This window comes from Onychomys torridus, chromosome X (genome assembly GCF_903995425.1).
Source record: "Onychomys torridus chromosome X, mOncTor1.1, whole genome shotgun sequence".
NCBI classification, from domain to species: domain Eukaryota; kingdom Metazoa; phylum Chordata; class Mammalia; order Rodentia; family Cricetidae; genus Onychomys; species Onychomys torridus.
Genome location: NC_050466.1, coordinates 24,156,351 through 24,180,656, shown reverse-complemented (window position 1 = coordinate 24,180,656; position 24,306 = coordinate 24,156,351). Strand labels below are relative to the sequence as shown.

Here is a 24,306-nt window from a genome sequence, read left to right as displayed (position 1 = left end):
AAGCCTGAATGCAAGAAAGGGAGTAGAATACATGGATTACTCAATAAAAGTTTGTTAAATGTATTAACAAAATAATTTTACAAATATTTATTGACTGTTTATCATGTAGAAGAAATGTGTGAAGAGGAAAAAATGTGCAACTATTTCCTTTCTCAAGGTATGTAATTCATATTTATAGAACACTATAGTGAAAGACTGTATGACAGTTATGATAGGTGTATATATGAAGAGAAGACTAAAGAAGAGGAAGTGCAATTCCTTCCTTACAGTATCATAGTCCATGGACTTCTCAGGCTGAGAGCTGAAGTACCATTTAGACAAACAGAAAAAGACTGCAGGAAAGGCATTGGAAATGGAAGGGGAAAGAGGGAGGCGCCTTGCATGCATATAAAGGAAGATGATTCCTATATAAGACAGGTAGTCAAACTGTCTATACGAAGAATACAAATATGGCAATAATGAAAGCCAAAGTTAGAAAGCTAATAATTAGAAGTTGCATCAGAAGTGATTAAAGTTCCAAGATATGAGAGTTTTGACTATAGTATGCTTTAGGAGACTATGAAGTATTTTTATAGCAATGTGTAGCCAAAGGTATGCTTTATCAATGAAGGAGAAAACAAGTTGTCAACTGAAAGTAACATAGAGGTAATATATACGACACTGGAATGGTTCAGTGATACAAGATAAATCATAACTGAATTTAAATAACTCTATTCAAAAATCTGAGGTGATGACTGTTGTGTAACAGTTTTCCTACCAGACTGAAATACTCCATGCTATAGGGAAGCTCATTTAATAGCTTCAGGAAGACCCAGAAACTGACATGATTCTCTAGGACATCTCCCTTCACAAGAGTATATAATCAATAAAAACTGAAGATAATCAGTCTCTGACAAATCAGTCTTTAAAGACTCAAACATGCCCAGCAGCCTGGAAGAAGCAGAAACCAGCCAACACCAGAGAACACAATCTGAAAATCTTGCAGCTGCTAGGAAGAGGCAGATAAAAAGTGAAAAGAGAAATTTATGTTTTCAGAATTAGACAACAAGAAAATAGGCAGGCCCAACAATAAGAGTTTATTAGTCACTTCCAGAGGAGATATGTGGGGTGGAGGCCTTGTATCTTCAGAGTAATGGTGGCCAAAATGTCATGGTATGCAGGCTTAGGTTTTTGGCACTTATCTGGATAAAGGAGATGGAATAGGGAGGAAGCAAACATTTTGCCTTCTGAGTTAGAACTCAGAAAGCTGACATGCTCAACAGTTTATAAGCACTGAGAGAATGGCTTTGGAAGTTGATAACGTATCTCAAGGCTAGAAATATAGCTCAGTGGTAGCGTTTGACTATAATGTATAAGATTCTATATTCAATCACCAGCAAAACACACACACACACACACACACACACACACACACACACACACACACACACAAAATTCCTCATTGAGAAGACAAGTTTTCTTTCTATTTTCTTATTATATCTTCAAGTTAACTATATTTCTTTTCACCTATGACTTTTTGGGCTAGTCTTTCTCAGTTATATTTTCTTCTTACTACTGGTAGCATACAAGAAAACCACATGTTGTCTTTATCAAAGGCTATTACTACCTACTGACCAAGCTGTCCATAAAAAGGTTACTGATGGTTAGCAATGCTATTTGTGTCAGAACATGTCAAGATACTACCATGAATATGTCATAAAGTGGGTCCCAGGACATGAATACAAGGATGCATCTGGTATCTCTATCAGAATAAGTGTTATTGACTATGAATCATGCCATTTATACCAGGGGAGGCTAACACAATAGTCATACTTTCTAATGCTATCTAGGAATCAGATGACTTAAGATGGCACATTTTATTTCTTTATTATTTAATTAAAAATGGATTCTTCTCTCATAAAATACACCTCAACTACAGTTTCTCCTCCCTCCACTCCTCCCAGCTCCCCCACTCCTGCACCCCTCCTCTCTCTCAAATCCACTCCTACTCCATTTCCTTTTAAAAAAAGAATAGGCCTCCAAGAGACAATACCAAAATAGGAAAAACAAGATACAATTTATTTCGAAGACTTCTACAACAGTCAGCTTCTCCTTGGTGGCTTCTTCCTACTCAGGTAATTGATAGGCCCACTGGAATTTCTTGTTACAGAAGAGTGAATCAAACAGCCCTGAAAACACAAACTGACAACATTATACAGACCAAGTAGGTGTGTGTGTGTGTGTGTGTGTGTGTGTGTGTGTGTGTGTGAACAACTAAAGAAAAACGGGCCGTAAATTTGAAAGAGAGCATCAGGGGTACATGGGAGGGTTTGAAGAGAAGAAAGAGAAGGAAGAAAGGATATAAAAAATATTGTGATCTAAAATAAATATTTTTGTTTTAAAAAAGCCTACACTAAATCTAGGTTTAGATAGTAATCAATTAATGACCCTCCATACAGTTGAGGTGGTCCTGTCTCCTCCCAGGGCCAGAGATATGAGCTGGCTACCATTCTCTGACCAGTATTAGAGTCCAGAAGTTTTTATCCTTTTTTTTTTTTTACTAGAGATACAGAATATTTTACTTAAAAATCACAGAATCAGGAATCACTCCAAAGGAAATTTCCCATAGAATGACAATTCAATGGACCATTTTATTACTGACTTCAGTGTTTCAAATTAGGCTTGCATTTTTCTGTCATCAAATTTTCTACCAAAGAACAGTTAACCACCTTATAAGAGAAATCCAAGGCTATCTGTAATAAACAAGATCTATGAAACTTTAAGCCAAACATCATTAGAATTGTTGTTGTTTGAGGCAAAGCCTCTCTATGTAGCCCTGGCTGACATGGAACTTGCTATGGAGACCAAGTTTGATCCAAACTCACAGAGATCCACCTGCGTCTGCTTCCCAAGTACTGAAATTAAATCCCAACCTGTCATTATAACTCTTAAAAATACTTTTAAATTGTTGTAATTGTAATGTTGTCATTGTACAGAGCTAGATCATGTTTTCTAGCCTCTTCAGTCAGATTGTACTGATGTAAAATGAAATTAAGACTAACAAACCTTATTGATGTGCAATTGTAATGTGGAGACAGAGGGACAAGTATTATTTGTGTATCCTAGATTTTCTGTGTTAAAATAAGATGTGCTTTTATGCTCCAAGTCCAGTGTGTTAGTCAGCTTTCCACATGTAAGAAATACCACAAACAGTCAACTGGTAAAAATGAAAAGGCCTATTTTGCCTCACAGTTTTGGGAGTTTCCATCTGTAATTGATTGTCCTCACTGCTTTGGGCCTGCATGGTAGTGCACTTGCTTGATTCATTTACCAGTAGGTCCAATGGCAACCCAAGTAGCTTAAGAGCCAGTAAAGGGTATTTTTTGTGTACAATATATAGACCAAATTCTTCACCAGAATCAATTAATCAAGCAAAACAATACATATTGTTAAGAAAAAACTTTGTGTAGTCCATCTTTGCTTGCCAAATGTTTTCACCTACAGTTTCCTGCATCATTGACATAAGTCACTGAGAAAATTCTCACAGCTTCGGTAATAAAAAGTTGTAGTAAAGTTGAACAGAGAGTAATTATCTATTCAGGTTTGTTCATTCCCATTTTTAGTTCCTCATTTCTTTTTTTCCACTTCCAGCTTCATACCCTTAGATCTTTAACAGATTCTACTAGATACTGGGCAATTTATTAATGTTTAAAAATCTTTATATCAGAAATATTCTTATTTAGGATGCTATGGTGTAGCATTCATTTTTTTACATAAATGTATGTTATGGACAAGATAACAAGATTTAATATTTTGGGGGTGCCTGATAGTATGATTACACAACACAAGGCACAGTTGAGGTGGCAAGAATAAGAGAGTTTAGTTTACTGGGAACTTCTATCTAAAAAGTAAATTTGAGAAACTGTTTGGAGGGCTGCTCTGAAGGATTTACTATTTAATCAAGTTTTCTTTGTCAGCATGTAACAAAGATGTGTTCCGGCTGTACCCTAGTCCAATTTATCCAAATGGTGTTCATTGCTGACATGCATAAAGAAACTTATTAAAAATGAAATGTCTCAATAGAATTTTAAAGTGTCTGCCTATATTTTTCATGTTGTTTTCCAATACATTTGCACAGAAGCATGTTTGTATTTTAGCATCCCTTTGTCATCTTTTGCAGCCTATAATGTTAATATATTTTCAACCAGATGAAAATATTGCTCATGGAATAGAAGTCTTTGTGCAACAAATATATTAGATCAGATATCATTTTTATCATGTTTATAAGTTACACAATTTCCAGAATCTATTTTGTGTTTGTTTTCCCCCCAACCCTCGCACTGATTATAAGTAGATGGGGATTGAAGAACATCTCAGAATCCATCCAGAAACCCCATTTAAACTGGATACAACTGCAGAAACATTGATGCACTTCAAAATGAGGAATGTTTATTGTTTAAGATCTGCTGCTCCATTTGTAGTAATTTATTTCTTAGATGATTCCCTTACTCGTGAGGATATTGCTTCCCACTTGGATACTTGTGGTACTGAAACTGTAAATCAGACGGGTAGTTGTGGCTTCTGTCTGGCAAGTGCTGAGTGTTAAGGACTGCACAAGAAAATGAGACATGGTTTTGCTTCTTTAATTCAAGAGAACAGTTCCCGAAGACATTTTTCCATTTTTTGTTTGAAAATCATTATTAAATATTTAGGGTATGTGAAATTGCATAAAACAGCTATTACACTGTTTTAATAAGTAATATAAGAGAGTGTCTCTATGTATAATTTTTTCAATAAAGTGTTCAATCATTATTTTTACTAGCATATTATGGAGCACTTTGAAGTAATTTGGTACATGTATAGAATGTAAAATGTTCAGAGTAGTTAGCGCATGACCCCCTCTACTAACTTTCCCTACATCGGAAACCACTATATTTCCCAATTTCCTGAGAAACCACCATATCAATTTCCAAAGTGGCTGTACAAGTTTTCACTCCCACTAGCAGTGGAGGAGTGTTCCCCTTGCTCCACATCCTTTCCGACATAAGCTGTCATTAATGTTTTTATCTTAGCCATTTTTACAGGTATAGATGATGTCTCAGAGTAGTTTTGATTTGAATTTCCCTGGTGGCTAAGGATGTTGAACAATTCTTTAAGTTTCTCTCAGCCATTTGAAATTCTTCTGTTGAAAATTCTCTGTTTAGATCTGTCCTCCATTTTTTATTTGGATGATTCCAGCTAAGACTCCTACCAATAGTGGAGAGGGTACCTGAACTGGCCATCTCCAGTAAATCAGATTGGTGACTACCCTAATTGTCATCAGAGGCCCTTCATCCAGTAACTGGTGTAAGCAGATGCAGAGATTTACAGCTAAGCACTGGGCTGAGCTCCAGGAGTCCTGTTGAAGAGAGGGAGGAAGGATTGTACAGCCAGGGGGTCAAGGTCATCACAAGGGAACCCAGAGAAACAACTAACCTGGGCTTCTGGTAGCTAATGCACTCTGGACCAACAGCTAAGGAACCTGCATGAGACTGACCTAGGCCCTCTGCATGTGTGTGACAGTTGTGTAGCTTGGTCTGTTTGTGGGGCTTGTAGCAGTGGGATTAGAACCTATCCCTGGCACATGAGCTGGCTTTTGGGAACCTATTCACCATGCTAGGTTGCCTAGCCAGGCCTTGATGCAGGGGAGGAGCTTGGTTCTGCCTCAACTTGATGTGCCATGCTTTCTTGTTGCCTATGGGAGGAGTGGGTAGAGGAGAGGTGGATGTGGGATGGAGCAAGAGTAAAGAAGGTAGGGGAAACTGTGGTCAGGATGCAAAATGAATGAAAAACTTTAATTAATAAATTAAAAATGTAATCTATGTATAAAAGGAAACCACTATGTTAAACTTAGCCACTTTTTACAGAGGTCTAGCCTTTGCAAATATGTATAGATTATTTTTGTATTATCTTGTGTTTGAGTTCTACCTTCTTCCATCAGGATTTGAAGGCTTCCCCATATTGAGTCATGTATCTCTACATTATTCAAGTTAACTTGTATAGTTTTGTGCTAAAATGTGTTATCCATTTTCCTACTGATGAAAATTTAAGTTGGGCCCTAAACTCACCTACTAACACACTGTAAAATGATTTGGTTTATTCTTGGTTATTCCTTTTCCATGAGGATGACAAGGTTGTTTTTTTTTTTTTTTTAAGGGAGTTGGTGTTTTGAGACAGGGTTTCATGTATCACATTCTGGCCTAAAACTCTGTACACCATCCAGAGTAGCTTTGGAAGTTTGAATCTCCCACAGCCACCTTTGTACCTTAGTGTTAGAATTACAGGCCTTAGTCACCATGCCCAGAATTCTTTCTGGATTTTAAGATCAGATTTTCACATGCTACAAAAATGTTGGCATGTTGACAAGAATTATATGGATTTATACAACTAAACAGACAAATGTTGATACCCTAAAGGTAGTGAGACTTTAAACTTATGAACATAGAACATATATTTCTCAATTGGTTCATTGGGTACTTACAGTTTATCATCAAAAATGTTATGTAAAGTAATGATATTTGTATATTTGTTATTATTGTGAATGGGCTTTTTTTTTTACAAATTGCATCTTTATTAGCTATCTCTGATATATAGACATGAGGAATTTTTGTTTGACTTCACATCTAGAATCTCTTATATTGTCTTCTATCTTTCATAGTTTTCATTTATATTTAGCACTATCTCCCCTTGCAACCATTACTTCTTTCACACTTTTGATTATTTTATTGTGCTAGTTAAGATCTCTAGTACAATACTGGAAGGTTCATTATCACTTTTCAAATCCAGCAGATTACTTACTACCTTCCACTATGAAAGCTAGCCAGTAGATATGAAGCTTCTAGATCAGATTGATTTTTTCATTTTCTGTGACTCAGGTTTATATGTGTCTTCAACAATAGGGTCATACTGTCAAGCTCTAGAGAGTAATCAAGAGTTTGCAACATCCTGTAATGCTTAGGGGTCTGTGGGATCTCACTGGCCAACAACTTCAGGAAAAGTTGCCCATTTCTGAAAATGGGCTTTTTATTTGTTAGTCTTTGGTATCTAGTAGGGATATTAGTGCCCTGTTATAGAGTCACTCCATCTTAACTTTGAGTGTGTGTGTGTGTGTGTGTGTGTGTGTGTGTGTGTGTGTGTGTGTTAGGAAACATCTACAGTGGTAGGTTTCCATGTGACCTTTTCACAAGGTCTTTAATGTTATTTATTCCACCCTATATTCCTTCCTCCAGCCTGATCTTCCTTCTCCAACCCCAATTTAACTCTATCAATTATTCCCTTCTCACCCTTTATATTAGTGCAATCCCTCTCCACTCTCTTGGAAGCCATTCCCTGTAGCCCCTTAGTAATTTTCTGACCTCTATGGGTATTCCAAATGAAACACATCTGAGGATTTAAAGCTAAAATTCACAAGAAAGAAGAAATATATGATGTTTGTCTTTCTGAGTCTGAGTTATCTCAATCAGGATTATTGTTTCTAGATATACCCATTTCCATGCACATTTCATAATATCATTTATCTTAACAATTGATTAATATGTCATTCTATAAATGTATGACGTATTCTCTATTCATCAGTTTATGGACATCTAAGCTGTTTCAAATTTCTGGCTATTAAAAATACAACAACAAACCTGGATGAGCAAGGATCTTCACAGTAATATTTAGAGTCCTTTGAGCATATGCCTAAGATGGGTCATGTGGGATATCTATTTTCAGCTTCTTTGTCTTATTTTTGAGATTAAAATATAAATACAACATTTTTCCCTTCCATTTCCTCCCCTCAAATCCTCCCATATTTCTTCAAATTCAAACCTCCACACTGATTTCTATAGTGGCTGTACTCCCACCAGTAATGAATAAATGCTCCCTCTTCCCTGCTTCCTTGCTAGCATCTTTGATGATTTGTTGTATTAATCTCGGCCATTCTAACTGGGGTAAGATGAAATCTCAAAGTAGTTATAATTTGTGCTTCCCTGATTACTAAGGAGGTTGAACTTTAAAAAAAAATTGTTTCTCAGCTATTTGCATTTCTTCTTGTGAGAATTTTGTTTAGTTACACAGCCCAATTTTAGTTGGGTTATTTGTTTTCTTGTTTTTTAGTTCTTTTATATATTCTGGACCCTAACCCTCTGTCATATGTAAAGACATTTTTCCTGTACTATGGATTGCCTCTACACTCAAGTGGTGGTGTTCTTTGCTGTACAGAAACTTTTTTTGGGGGGGGGGGGGGGGTTTCTGGAGGTCTCATTTATCCATTGTTAGTTTTAACGCTTACACTATCCGGGCCCTATTCAGAAATTATTTTCCTGTGTCACTAGGTTCAAGTGTATTCCCTGCTTTCTCTATTTCCCACGCCCACTAAGGCTCTCTATTTATGTGTTTTACATTTATAGAAAAAGAATCCCAGAATTTTTCCCCCTGTGTGCTTTCATATGGCTTTTTTGTGGTCCATGATACAAACTCAGGTTGTCAGTACAATGAAACCAAGCTAACAAGTTAGGAGCAGATTATTCTGCCATTTTTCTAGGTCTTTGTGCTTCACACAGAATATAAAGCTAATCGTTCCACATCTGTTTGACCTGCCTGTAAGGTTCACAAGAATTTTCTCAACTCTATAGTCAAAAATGCTTTCACAGTCTCCAGTGTAACCACACTTTATCATCACAATTAGGAACCCATAATGACTTTGGAGCATGCCCTGATGGGAACCTGGTGTTTGCCTCTCTTCTCAGCACTGTCAACGCTCTTGACAGCATATGCCAGGACATTCATGAACACTGTGGTAAAGACGTGGAAGGATGATGGAAAGCAGTAACGGAGGTGGAAATGAACACACAAAGTTATCTGCTTTCTATTCTTGAGACAAGCACTTTTGTATACTATATTTTAATTGGTCTTCTTTTATACTAAATGTATTGAATCTATAAATTTTCTCAAAGTTCCTAATTTGCATTTTACAAGGGTTTTTTTTTGCTTTCACTCTAACTTTTATTTTCTTTTTTGATAATTTCATATATGTACATCATCAATTCTTGTTACTTCCCACATTTTCCTAGCTCTCTCCTACCCCTGACAACTTCTCATTCCTTACAAATCCCTTTCAAACATCTATTTTTTATCTTGTATTTTGACTCACTGGTTTTAAGCAAGATTGTGTGACTAGGTGTGGAATTAGTAGGCTCACCTACAAGATACACAAGTGAAGACAATGACTGCATCTCCCTCAGAATCCACCAGTAGTCAATCAATCAGTAAGATGGGGTGTGGTTTCATAAGTCCCTCCCCAAATCATGATTGACTAATGACATACCCAGTCTTGTGCAGGCCTAGTCCAGTCAACTTCAGCTGCTGTGAGATAATGATGCAATGGTTATGTTATATCCAGAAGATAGCATTTTGAACACTTTCCCTCTGTCTCCCAACTTACATTCCTTCTGCCCCATTTCCTAAAATATTGCCTGAGTGTAGAGAGGGTGACATGAGTGCCCTGTCTTGGAATGAGCACTTCACTGTCACTCATTTGCAACAGCTTGAATAGCCATGATTCTTAGTAGTTGCTGCAGTTTATTGCAAAGAGAAGGCTCTCTGATTAAAGTTTATGGAGCATTTGTTTATGGGTATAATTATAAATATTTAAAAGGGTGTTGTGGTACCATGTCTTTACCTAAATAAATACAGTACAATCCAAACTAGTGTCTAAAGCCTCGTCAGCCATGAGCTTTTGACTGAATTTACAGTACACAGAAGGAATTTCCTCTTGCAGAGCAGGTTTAAAATCCAATCAGAGAGTGTTTTGTTTCCACCATAATAACTGTGGCACTGCATCACCAGTGGGCAAATCTTGACATGTGGACTGGTATTAGACCTTTTTTTGGGGGGGATGGGAGTTGGTTTTTTGAGATAGAGTTTTTTTGGAACCTGTCCTGGAATTTGCTCTGTAGAGCATGCTGGCCTTTAAACTCACCGAGATCCACATGCCTCTGCCTCCTGAGTGCTAGGATTAAAGGTGTGCACCACCACCACCACCATGTAAACTCTTAAGTTTCATAGCTAGGTAAGTACATTGATGTCTTTTTACCCCAGAAGCTTGCAAAGGAAAGCTAGTCACGTGGGAAGAAGTTTTTAGCTCAATTACAGCTTGCTTTCTATCTTCATAAGGTTTTAAAAAATATGATTTTCATTTTATTACTTCTAATTTCCAATGCAAATTCTGGATACAACCCCTGACTTATTTTAAAGTGTTTAAGGAAATCTTTTCTGAAATGTTAGTTTTGTAATACCTTTTTGTTATATATTTCTAAATTTCTTGCATTCTGCTGAAATAGCACATGAGACAGCTTTGTGGACAAATGTTTTTGCAGCCTTTATAGGATTCTTCTTCATGTGCTTAAAACAATACATATTGTATAGTACATAGTTCCATTTATGTCTGGTATTTTAAAGACATTTGTTGGTCTATTCAAATTTTCTACATCCTCACCAATTTTCAATTTCTCGTGACTGATTTCAAAATTATCTATTTTCCTTGCTCCAACTCTATGAAGCTTTACATAGTTATGGTCGGGCAGTGGTGGCACACAGCTTTAATCCCAGCACTCAGGAGGCAGAGCCAGGCAGATTTTTGTGAGTTCAAGGCCCGCCTGGTCTACAGAGCAAGATCCAGGAAAGGCGCAAAGCTACACAGAGAAACCCTGCCTTGAAAAACAAACAAACAAACCAAAAAGCTTTACATAGTTTATCTTACGTATTTTGAATCTGTATTTTCAGAGTCTGGATTGCTATACCTTCCTGGTGAATTTTACTTTTGTCATTAGATAGTAACTGGATTTATTCATGATAATGGTTTATGCTTTGAAGTCTACATCATCTGATAAAATTATACATCAGTTTTTTCTTGGTTGCTGTCTATTATGCTTCTTCCTTTTATTTATGACTTCTCTTTATTAGTATGTTTTAGCAATCTATTCTTGACTGAAAGAAAATACTAGATTTTCTTCTTCATTCAGTTACAGAAACTCTTGTTCAAATTCAAGTTCAATTCATTTTTCATGTACTAGGATTACTGATGTGTTTGGATTTACATCCTATAATCTTTTGTTTCTCTAATTTATAATTTTCTCTTTGACTTTTCTCCTTTCTGTCTTTACTTTGAATGTGTTCTTTTTTTCCCCCACTCTACCAGTTAGAAAGAAATGTTCTCTTGCTGTTTTTAGTGGCTACATTTAATTTTAAACATATTAAAATGTGCCACCCAGACAAAAGTATACAAAACTCATAACATACAGTTCTATGATTTATCAGACTATAAAATGTCTTGTAATTCCCATGCAAGTCAAAAATACAGACTAGAACTTGAGTGCTCTTCTTTAACTACCCATTCCCAGTTTCCACCATCTTTCTCTCTTTGCCTAGGTAAGAACATAGGTGCTCTTCTTCCTTTTCTTTTCTTTTTTCTTTTTTTTTTCAGTGTCGCAGAATAGCTCAAGCGACATTCCTCTTATCTCAGCCTCACTAGACTTAATGAGCCACAAAATTCAACAATCCCAACTTCTATTACTTGCCTGCTTTTGATAAAATCTTAATGAAGTCTTACAATATATATGGTTTTTAAAAATTTCTTTCATTCAACATTGCTTTTGCAGATTTATCCATATCGTGGCATTTTGCTATTAATTATTTTCTTACAGTTTATCATTTCTTCACACAATTGCTACAACTAATTATTCATTCTATTGCTGATGAGTGTTTGAAATGTGTCCACATTTTGTCTAGCACCAGTAATTCTTCTGTGAACACTTTTATACATACCTTTTGAAAAGCATGTGTTTGTTTTCAGCCTGCCAAGAAAATCCTAAATGGTATGACTGTGACATAACAGAATATACATATATTCAGCTTTGGTGGATAATTTCAAATATGTTTCCAAAGTGATCACACCAATCTACAGAGCCTTCTGTGGTGCATGGACTTTCTTTTCACTCAAGTTATCTGTAACACATTACTATTTGTGTTGTTCATTTTACTTTTAACTGTTATTATGTTTTTCTAAAGGTATTTCCTCTTTATTTTCATGTTTATGTCCCTGATATATGATAATATTTGAATTTGGCCATCTAGTTATGCTTTTATATAATGCCCATACTTCTGGTCTTTTTATTATTAATTTGAAGTTCTTAAATTATTCTAAATACATGATCTTTTTCAGTAATATATTCTACCCACTTGAATATCTTTTCTCTGTCTTTTGGTAGGTAACTATTAATTTTGATGGACACAAAATTAGTGGAATTTACTCTCAAAGTTGTATTTTGATGATTCCTTTAAAAATTATTTTCTACCATAAAATCTTGAAATGATTTCCTAATGTTGTGTTCCAGCAGCATTCCACATATGATTTGAAATTAATTTAATGTACATGATAATGTAGATTTTGTGATGAATATTCAGTTTAACATCATACTCCCTCTGCATGTCCGTAGGATCACCCTCACCATAGTCACGTGTTCTTTCTGTGTGGATTAGGGTGTGTATAGCCTGGTAATAATAAGTAGTAAGTAGTATTTTGATACTTGGTCCTGCTGTCAACTGCACTGCATCATTTTAACTTGTTCAACTTCTTTCTTTCCTCAGTGTTCTCACAAACATGTAAACACTTACACAATGTACACATAGACAAAGATACTAAGGTACTCATTCATTTCACTGTGAAATGAAAGCTGTTCAGAAAAAAAAATTGGGTTTTCTGGTCCATGAACAACATATAGCTTTCCCTTTATTCATGTCATATCTCATTTCACTTCAAACATTTTTTGGTTTCAATAGAGGGCTCAAACATATTTTGTGAGATGTTTTAGATTTAATTACATTACATTAGTTTTGATAAGTGGTAATTACATTTTCATGCATTTCATTCATTTCATTTCATGTGAATTTTTCTTTTCCCATACTGTCTTCTGAAGTATGTCATGTTATTCTACATTTTCTATATATTAACTTTGCTAGAATTTTACATGTAGTTTATAGTGACTTCATAGGACACATTTTAAATAATCTCCTCTTCTTCTATTCTTTGGGAAATTTGATTCAGGATTATTAATTTTTTTTGGAGCTGAGGCTCGAACCCACGGCCTTGCACTTGCTAGGCAAGCACTCTACCATTGAGCTAAATCCCCAACCCAGGTTTATTAATCTTTTCATCCTTCAAACTTTGATATATTTACAAGTATAGCCATCTGAGACTAGAGTTTTCCTTATGAGAATATTATATGCTGTGGGATAGAACTCTTTATACGCTATCCAGTTTCTTTTAATTTGTGTTGTTATAAATACATGTTGTGGTTTTATAGTTATTGCCTATTTCATAACATGTTCAAATGCAATGACAAAAAGCCAACACATTTGTACTAATTTCCTACTTTACAATCCCAATATTAGTTAATAGACTCCTCCCTCTGTATTTGGGGCTTGATTGACCACTCACCACAAAGAAATTATCAACTTTATTGATCTAGGCAAATAAGATATTGTTTTTCCATTTGCCTGCAAAACTCATGATGTCATTGTTTCTCTCTGCTGAGTAGTACTCCATTGTGTATATGTGCATATTTTCTTTATCCATTCTTCAGTTGAAGGGCATCTAGGTTGTTTCCAGGTTCTGGCTATAACAAACAATGCTGGTATGAACATAGTTTAACAAATGCCCTTGTGGTACTTTTACTTAGTCCTACAGCTACTACTTTATCAGGACAACTCTTTCTAGACTCATGGGCACTTCTCATACTGTGTCTGACAAAAGTTAAACCACAGTCCCATTGGAGTTCTTCCTAAATCACATTGCATTTTTTTTCAGTATCCTTCAATAGTGCTTCCTTTTCTTCATGATATTTTTGTACGTTATTTTTATTAGCAAATAACAATTGTGTCAATTCCATAACAGCCTACTTAGTTTCAGAGTACATTTCAGAGGTTCTGCTATCATATATCTCTTTCAGTGTTCCAACTATTTCCATTACCTATATACTAAAGATTGCCAAATTTATATCTCCAGACCTAGCCTGTCAAACACATATATTCTAGTAATTAACTGATATTTTCACATAACTCAGTATACATATCATAAAGCTAATATGTTTTGTGTTCTATTTGTGAGTTCCCAAACATTTTTCATTTCATACATAGCAGCATTATCAATTTATTTATTGCTATTTTTATTAACTTAAACTTTCTTTTATCCTGCATATTAAAACTTGAGAAACTCCCATTGATTATATCTTTAAAATATATCTCCAATCAGTCCACCAGCCACTAGAGATGTACATGTTATTCCTTCTGGAATAACAAATTGTTATTAACAAATTTAACAAATTGTTCAAAGATATTAACCAGAGATATCAGACATTTTTTTTTTTTTGGTTTTTTTCTCCAGACTGACTTTCTCTGTCTGTTGCTTTGGAGCCTATCCTGGATCTCACTCTGTAGACGAGGCTGGCCTTGAACTCACAGAGATCCGCTGGGCTCTGCCTTCCAAGTGCTGGGATTAAAGGCATGTGCCACCATCACCTGGCTCAGACATTCTTATTTCATATTTCAAACCCCCTACTTTCCATCAATCCCAAGCATGCAAAAAAAATAATCAGAGGCTTGAAAGATAGCGCAGTGTATAAACTACATGTTCTGCAAGACTGGGGACTAGAGTTTCTATCTTCAACACCACATAACAAAGCACGGTAGGTGTGCTAGTCCACCTGTAACCACAGAACTCAGGAAGCAGAAGCAGGGGATCCTTGGGGCAAGGTGGATCACTACATTAGCCAAAATGGTGAGCTGGGGGTTCAGCAAAAGTGAAGAAAGTAGCAAGCCATCAACAACGTTATGTAATATCAAACTCTGACCTCCACACATAGATACACACATGTGCATGGAAACCTGCATATATGCAGCCACACACATGTGAACACACATACTACATATACAAAACATAATAATAAATTAGTGAACAAATCAATTGAGGATTAAAAATCTCTACAGGTATTGCTTTATCATAAAGATATCATCCCATCCTGAAAATTATCATGATATCTATCGAATTTATTAATATTATTGGAACTGAATAATTCTTAATATCAAAATTAATTTTAAATTTTAGGCTATAAAAATGACAACTCAACTTCCAGAATACCCTTTTTTCCTTTCAAGGACATATGACCATTAAAACCCAAACATATTGGATTCCTTCAATAAGCTTTTGTCCCTTTTCCTCTAGTAGAAGAATTAGATAAGAAAGAAGCTTGCCAAGCACTTATTTTGGTTTATCTACTGTCAGGATTTTATTAATATTCAACATTTCTCATCAAAAAGTCAAGGAGACAAAGCAGACAACTTCAGCAAAGACAGCACACACTGTCATTATATTGGCTAAACACTGAATAGCATTTCAGGAAAAGAAGGCTGTGTACTTTAATCAACCAGGAGTCATTTCATATGCTTAAAATAAATACAAATATTGATTGTGTGATCAGAGAAACCAGCTGATTGATGTCATTGGGAGCTTTGCATTTTGTGTATTATAAATTTTATTATGTTAGTTTTTTTCAATGTTGTCTTCCTGAGTAAGCTGAGAATACTATTTTACTGTGTCATCATCCACTGTGAATGCATATAGTATCATAAAATAACTCAATATTATCTAATGAACTTTGAAGGAATCCTCTCAGATATTTGTTGGACATACACTTCCTTTCTAAGTCTTGATGACATCATAATTTTATAGACTTCTCCTTCTTTGGAAAGTCCCTTGTATGTTTACTCAGATACAAGAAATGTAAGTGATATTTTGTTATCAGTGTAGCTTGTGATGTGTTGTTCATTCTGATAACTTTAGAAATGAATGGTTGTTCACTTTAACTAAATGTGTTAACATGCCTTCTTTGAATTTCCACAGAGCTCTGTACCATGGAATGTGGTAGCCATGGTGTCTGCTCAAGGGGAATATGCCAATGTGAAGAAGGCTGGGTAGGACCAACATGTGAAGAACGTTCCTGTCACTCTCACTGTGCTGAGCATGGTCAGTGCAAAGATGGAAAATGTGAGTGTAGCCCTGGATGGGAGGGCGACCACTGCACAATTGGTAAGTATCAGTATACTTTGACTAAGTAAGTTTGGATAATTGAACAAGTAAGAGAATTCTAGTGAGTTAGTTGCCATGATAGTCATAGAATTTGAAGTTGGAGAAAAGGGGAGAAAGAAACACTTGGTACATTTTTTTTGTGTGAACTGGGAGGTTTCTTCTTTAATAGTATTGTACTGATTACTTCAGTGTTCCTTATATTGTCTGCTTTCAACCACTTTGAGTTACTCAAATGAAAGATGATACAGTGGAATAAAGTGTCATTAGTTAATAAGACAAGTGCTTTTGTTGACATTAACATTCACTGTCCATTTTCCCTTTTGAAAAGTATAGGTTATTTTTGTTGAAAGCACCTACAGACAAATTTCATTAAATGTGACTACTTTATCAGAACCCATTTGATATCATTAGAGGCTGTCTTTAATGTATATGAAAAGGCACTCCTGACCTATTATCAATAGAATATCTGTATTCAGTTGTCTATCTTTGTTCAGTAGTACAGAGTTTATGCTGATTATTGACCCTTTCTCACAGCCTTGTCATAAATTTACAAATTTTCAAGCTGTAGCCAGACAGAACACTCTGTAGACAGGGCATACCTATGTAATAATTAATATATCATGTGATATTCACAATATAAAAGATATTACTAATAATTAAGATTTCTAATGTAAAATAGTTTTTTAATCAAAATATTCTATTTGTGTACATATCTGCCACAAAGGTTTCTTATATTTTGCCTTAATAGTATTTATGGTTTCTGTGATAAAATACCTTGAGAAAAGCAACTTGTATTTTCGCTCACAGTTCCAGGTTACAATTTATCATATTAAGGAATTCACATTAGCAGGAGCTTTTAGGAGTTAGGCATATCACATACATAGTCAGAAACAGAGCACAGTGAATGTATGCATGCTTGTGCTCAGCTCACTTTTTCCTTTCTTATACAGTTCAGGGTCCTGCATAGGAAATGATACCACCCATATTAGGTCAATCTTCCCATCTCAATTAATGTCATCAAGATAATCTCCCATAGGCATTCCCACAGACCAACCTGATCCAAAAAATACATTATTGAGACTCTCTTCCCAGATAATTCTAAGATGTGTGAAGTTACATTCAGAACTAACCACTGTACATGTACAATGGAATAAGTACAATTGTACAATTCCCATTGTTCTACTAAGGAAATGGATCACAGTGTTGCATTGGCATTTCCATGACTAGAAAAAAAACTGTGCACCAACCAAAGGCTACAGTTATCCTTTGTTTTGGGTAATTTCTTTTTATTTTTAAATTATTTGTATAATATATGTTATCATATCCTTTCTCCTCTCCTAACTCTTCAATAACCTCCCATCTCCCTACTCACCAAACTTCATGTTTTTTCTCTCTTAAGAGAAAAAAGACAGTTCAAATATATACATAAAATTACACAAAAAGATATTGTTCATGTTTGTGTTAATGAACTCCTGAACATTAGCCTGCCTTGAGTAATGTTTTTGATATGCAGTTCATTGTCAGCATTTTCCCCCTTGTATACTGTACTATGGCTTTCACTTCTAGGTGATATGATTTTGTTGCAATGGTTGGATCTGTCAAAGCAATGCATAATATATATGTATATGTAATATATACATACATGTGATTTAAATAAATTGCATTCTATTCTACTACAGGTGCAGTAAGTCTTGTTCTATGACTGTGGAAATATTTAAGATTCATTAAAAAGGTGGTGATGGGTGATTCTTATGAAGCTTAAGTAATTACAGTCTGTACTATAGTAAGTTTATTGCCTTCACATGAGACTAAATATTATGATAATTACCAAAGGTAGTTGCTCCATAACTCCCTTCTAAAGACATTCCTAATAAGAAGATAAAGTTAGTCCCTTTCATAGAAGTTATTACTGAAATGTGAGAAATGAAGTTCTTATACTTTTAGTGAAATATGACACTTTTTAAGGAAGCCTAATAGTGTTTCTTGCAGAAAAGATATTAATAATTTTCCCACAGAAAATATTATTCACAAAATACACAGGGCAGGGTACCAATTTTTGAGCTGTAGGCATTTCAACAAGGCAGACAACAGATGGTAAAACATTAGTATATGTTGTATCATTTTGGTCTCCCAGAAATTCATTCAATCATTCTTTTCCCTACCCTTTAGCTCACTACTTAGATGCTGTTCGAGGTAAGACTTTTTCTTAATAGCAAAAATGTGCTTTCAAAGAAATGTGCCTGTGGGAGAACAAGGGTGGTGTCTTGGTTTTGTTTCTTTGTTTCATTTGGTTGCTTGGTTAGTTTGTCTCTGGTTTTTACTTTGGGTAACTTTATTTAAATGTAATACTGCTGTGTTTATACTAATGAGACTAGACAATAACTTGTTTTTCTAACACCCAAGTCACTGTTGCTACAGTATAGAATAAACTGGCAATTTTTAAGGACTCTTTTTATGCATTCTTTTGTTAAAAAAATTGTGGGGAAGGGTTGCACGTATACACACACATGTCTACAGACAATTATTAAATAAGGTGTGTTGAGATAGACAGGTGAAGTATTCTTCAAAACAATATATTTCTCTGTCCACATATAAAATTCTTCTGTCCTTCTAAGGGCAGAATTTTCCCCTTACAAGTGCCTTATCCTTTGTCCCTCCAGGGATTTGCCTTTGACAGAAACAACAAGGGATTTTCTGTCAGATGTGTAGTGTTTTTCTGTCCCAAATCACCTTGAGTTTTATTTTCTCCATTGAGTACCCATTAGAAAAGAAGTAGAGAAATTCCTTTCTCAAGGCTACGTATACTCACTCTGTGTCATGACTTGGAGATATGATACTCATAAAACTTTTCATTCTTTCTGTCTGAAATCTGCTATTTTAAAGTATTATTTTCTTCCTCTGGGCTATTGATAATTACTTGTAAAACCATTTGAAAAGAAGATGGGGTTACTTCTATAATATTTTTAAACCTACGTTTATATTTATCCTTCTGAAATTTCCTTTTGAAGACATATAGTAAAAAGAATGTTGATTGGACTACCCCTAGTAAAAGCCAGGTGTGGTCTTGTATGACTATTGGGAAAATATTCAAGATATGTATATCATTATTATTATTGTTATTATTGTGCCCATATATCTGCCACTGATCACTTAGAACATGCACAGTTTCCTTTTAATAGAGCCTACCTCTGAACTACTCATAGAAAGAGTAAGACAGTTTTCATCAGGTACTAAAAAAAAGAAGTATCATTGCTTGTGTTTGTGCTTTAGTAATTAACTAAATAAATATTCAAATACTATACTTTCTCTTGACTATATTTTTCCAGTTATTCTCTATAATTATGAAAGTGTATGTATAGCATATTTTAATCCCATAAACATTTTCTGAGTACTTAATATTATTATTATAAACACAGTAATATACTGGCTTTTACAAGAGATACTGCAGAAGTAAAATTCCCAGTGCTTAGCCTTCAGATCAATAATAATCTTGAAAATCTGAATAGACACAAAACAAGTGCAGCACATTTCTAAGGAATAAGCAAATACACCATGGTGTGATCTGAATTACAACCCAACATACCCATGTCCTGAAGCACTAGATCACAGGGGGAAATCATCACAGGCTAGAAGTAGTTGAAAAAAGTTTCTCCTCATAGAAACTGCTGTCTTTCTACAACTTACTGGTCGTAACTAGATACAGCATCATCTATCCAGTTTTGATAGAGATGAGGAGATACGTTTTTCAAAAAGAAACAAAAAACACATCTCTTGTCCCCACCACAGTTTTCCTCCTATCCGAACCAGAGGTTGGGAATTGGGGTTAGCATTAATAACACTTAATTGGCTCTCTAAGGAAAAACACTGCAAAGTCAGGGATAACAAGTTCCCTGGGAAGGTGTTGCAAGTAAGCAAGCTCCTCTTGCATTTATTCAGCACCTCATCTGAACGGAGCCCAGATGATTAGATTCTTCCCTGTGGGCAGATATATCACTGTTGGCCAATCCCATTCTGATATCTCTGTGATTGTTACTCCCTGCTGTCTTTTCAGATGGCTGTCCAGGGCTCTGCTTTGGAAATGGACGATGTACCCTGGATCAAAATGGTTGGCACTGTGTGTGTCAGGTTGGTTGGAGTGGGACAGGCTGCAACATTGTCATGGAAATGCTTTGTGGAGACAACTTGGACAATGATGGAGGTGAGTCACTTACAAAACATTCATGTAAGAAAGCAACAGACTTGCATCTAGCACAGCGTTGACCAATCTGGCCAAGGACAAAATTAAGAATCCTAAGTATCAATATTATTGAGGTATATGAAGTTATACTATTTTAAATTTCAATAATACTTTAGAGATATTGTTTATGGAAAAATACTACGGCTGGGCAATGTTCCAAATGTTTTGCATGTATTATATCTCATTTAATTGTAAACCATAAATAGGTACAGAGTGTGTCTCAAAACTAATAAATAAAACATCATGTTCAGTTCTTAATTACAAAAATATACTAGAAATTGTATGTGTCCTCTGAAAGTCATCAAGTATTACTAAGAGACACGAGAGGGGGCTCTAAATAATTAAGTAATTAAGAACAAAGAACATATTTCATTTTGTCACATTAACATCTGACAACTTAAGATCATTGTGATAATTCAGTTTGACATAACTTTTGTATACTTTCTAGGCAAGAAAAGAAGAAATTAACAAAATGCTTTTCTAATTACAATACTTTGGGTTAAAAAGAAGTAGATTATTAAATGTGGGTCTTATTTTCTGTATTTGTGAGACAATTACATTTCTTATTATTTCTATCCAAATAATGAACTTAAGCCCATAAGTGACCAGTTCGTGTTTAGGCAAAGATAGGAATCCCTGTAGCAATCTCCCTAGCTAATCTAACCCAAATTGGTCAAGTCTGGATTGTTTGAGAGACTCTGCCTCAATAAATAAAGTGAAGAGTAATTAAGGCAGACATACAATGTCATCTTCAGTCCTCTACACATGTGCTTAAACACACACACACACACACACACACACACACACACACACACACACACGTATACGTACACATGCACATCATATACACAAACACAAGCAAAAGAAGTTTCTTCCTTTATATGTTATGGATGGGAAAATTAGAATTAAGTGCATAGAATGTGGTTATAAGTTTTAAATGAGATAGTTAAAGTAACCACAAGAAATATAATGGAGGACAACAGAGAGAGGGAGGGGAGAGATTGGGGGAGTACAACTTTATTTCTAAAAATACTATTTCCTACCTATATAAATTGAAAACCTCGTTTGGGATGCAGAATAAGTTTTTCTTTTTCATCTGCTTGGCCAAGGTTTCTGGCCCTCTAAGACTCATGTTTACTTTCCCTGTTTTCATTATATGCATCTTTTCTGGGATGCCTTCTCTTCACTCATATTTCTCTGCCCACATCTTCCATGAAGTCTCTGACTTCTGCTTCCTCCATTTCCCCTGGTGCTTATAGTATACACCATACAGTTGCATACTTATTTATATATCTTTCTGTTTTACTTGATATGTGTCAGGTTTGACACACGTGCCATAGCTATTTGCCAAATATATTTGATAAGGACAGTAAATCACTTGTATACAGAATTTACTATGAACCAGGAACTATGCTAAGAATCTTATATGTGGTATCTAATGTAACCTGTTGGGTGTAGGAACCTCAATTGATGATATTTACAAATTATCAAACTAGGCACCAAAAAATAAAATAAGTTTATAAAGATTATATAGCAAGGAACCAAGAGATTTTGAGTGTAAAGCCAGGTGATGCACCTCATTGGTATACTTGATAGAGATTTACTATCTGATATGTTGATTGAAGAGATATATTCACAAAATATGTTAATAACCTATGCATTTATAATTTCTGGATCAATTAAAGTCAGACCAAAATAAGTTTCCTGACTTTATCAAGTAATAAAAATAATGGAATATTTAATTATCAAGCATCTTTATGGCTTCAAGGTCACATGAAGGCAGCCAAAAATGTTTAATGAATGGATCAATTAAACATTAATGAATTATTGAATCACCAATTCTCAATGTCTATGGAATATGTGGTTACAAAAAAATAGAAGAATTTACTGAATGTGTGTTGACCTCTGAACATTCGTTCAAACTGTGTATCTATATGCAAATTGAAAATCAAAAGCCTGATAAGAGCTAAGCATAGCTGATGAGTGTCTCTTTAGGGACTCAGGTTAGAAGCTCCATGAGAGTTTCAATTACCATTTTTCTTTTAGTGAGTCTAAGATAATATTGATGACAAATATAGATTGGCCTCCACTTTAAGAAAGAAAGATACATTGAGCAACACTAAAAGTCCCATGACTAGGATTTTAAACCTATAATTCCATTTCTTCAATATTTATATACTAACCCAAAGAATACATTAAAGGTCCTTTGTTTGGTGATCTCAGCTTTCCAGATTCTCAAAATGACAGAGTTTGTTTAGCTGACTATGACAAATGATTAGTATCTTTGTTTGTATATTTGTATGTGTTTTAATTAAATCAAAAAGTGCCAATTGAACATTCCTGAAAAAAGTAATCCTAATTTTTAAAATGCAATTCTAAAGAAATCTTCCAATCAAAAACACATCACTTTCAAGCAGTTGTTTCAAGTAGCTGCTACCTGATTACTCCATATTACACCTGATACTTAAAACTGTTTGGGATTTTTCTTGCATCCTAATCACCATTGAATATTCATTAGAACCACTGTTACATCCTGCAGCTTTGACTTTAGTTACACTCTGATTTCAATGCATTGTGACTCTTAGTAAGTAATTGGGCTGCATTGAATATGTAGGTGACACAGCTTCCCCATAAGCTACCTAAGAGGTCCTCAAAGAGTAAAAGCTGAGAACAAATAAACTTTGGATTTTTTTCCTAACATTAAAAAAAAGAAAGAAATGTCTCTTATTCTAAGTACTAATTACTATAAAAGTCACAACTCTTTCAAATACTGTGACCAAAGTTATCCCTTTAAGCACTTAGCATCTGCAGAGTCCTATTCATACAGGAGACATACATCATGTGTTCGCTTTATGATTTGTTAGTCATGTGTCTTGAATTGAAATTTTGAAAATATGATCACCAACTTTTACAAGCCCAGGGAGAAAAAAAATAAGCAATGTATTAGCTGCATCCAAATAACTAAAACAAATAGTAAGGGGAGCTATCAACAACAAAGTCTATTACAAAGCACCCATAATAATAATAAAAAAATAAAAGCGGTGCTGATGTAAGAATAGACAGATCAACACAACCAAATAAAAGCCTGGGAACATGCCCAGGCACAAATTTAAATTTATTATATCATTAAATCAGCATCCAAAAGTCAGTGTGAAGGAGCTGGAGATATAGCTCAGTAAAGTGCTCACCACAGAAGCCTGAAGACCTGAATCCGATCTCCAGTACCCATTCTAAAGCATAAAGGCCTAGAGTGGCAACAGGCACCTGAAATCTCACTGTTGGAGTAGAAAAAGGAAAATCCTTAACACTTGTTAGCCAGCTAGCCTAGCCAAATTGCTCCATGAACTCCAGGTTCAGTGACACAGCTTGTCTCAAAAAATGAAAACAAAACAAACAAACAAAAAAGAGGAGATCCAATAAGATGGCTCAGCCCATAAAGAGCCTGAGTTCAATCTCCAAATCCCCAGAACCAATGCCACAAAGTTGTCCTCTGATCTCCACATTAACAGTGTAGCATGCATATCCCCACACATACAACATATGTGCACAAGCATGACCAAATGCACACACACATACTCACTCACACATTAAAAAGTAACAAATAATTTTTAAATAAGGTAGAACAATTGAGGAAGACGGCCAATATCAACCTGTGGACTCTACAATCATACCCATACATATGTACACATAGACACATGAATACAAACAAACATATGCACACCACATACACAAACCCAAAAATTGTCAGCAGGAAAAAGAATCATTTTGAAATATATGGTATTGCGACAACTATTAAGAAACAAACTTAGATTTTTAATTTATACCATGTACCTAAAAAAGCAAGAATACTGAAAAGCCAGGCGGTGGTGGCTCATGCCTTTGATCCCAGCCCTCGGGAGGCAGAGGCAGGTGGATCTCTGTGAGT

The 24,306-nt window shown here is 35.1% G+C and overlaps 1 protein-coding gene and 1 pseudogene across 1 annotated transcript in view; one reads left to right on the top strand and one right to left on the bottom strand.

Annotated features, from left to right (window-relative positions):
• The window catches only part of Tenm1 (teneurin transmembrane protein 1), an 811,545-nt gene that overhangs the window by 612,969 nt on the left and 174,270 nt on the right, over positions 1–24,306 (top strand). The window contains exons 15-17 of the mRNA XM_036174144.1: positions 15,959–16,144; positions 18,314–18,337; positions 20,196–20,342. Coding sequence (XP_036030037.1) covers positions 15,959–16,144; positions 18,314–18,337; positions 20,196–20,342 — 357 coding nt within the window. The remainder of the gene's footprint in view (positions 1–15,958; positions 16,145–18,313; positions 18,338–20,195; positions 20,343–24,306) is intronic.
• LOC118573916 lies at positions 8,387–8,790 on the bottom strand (annotated as a pseudogene).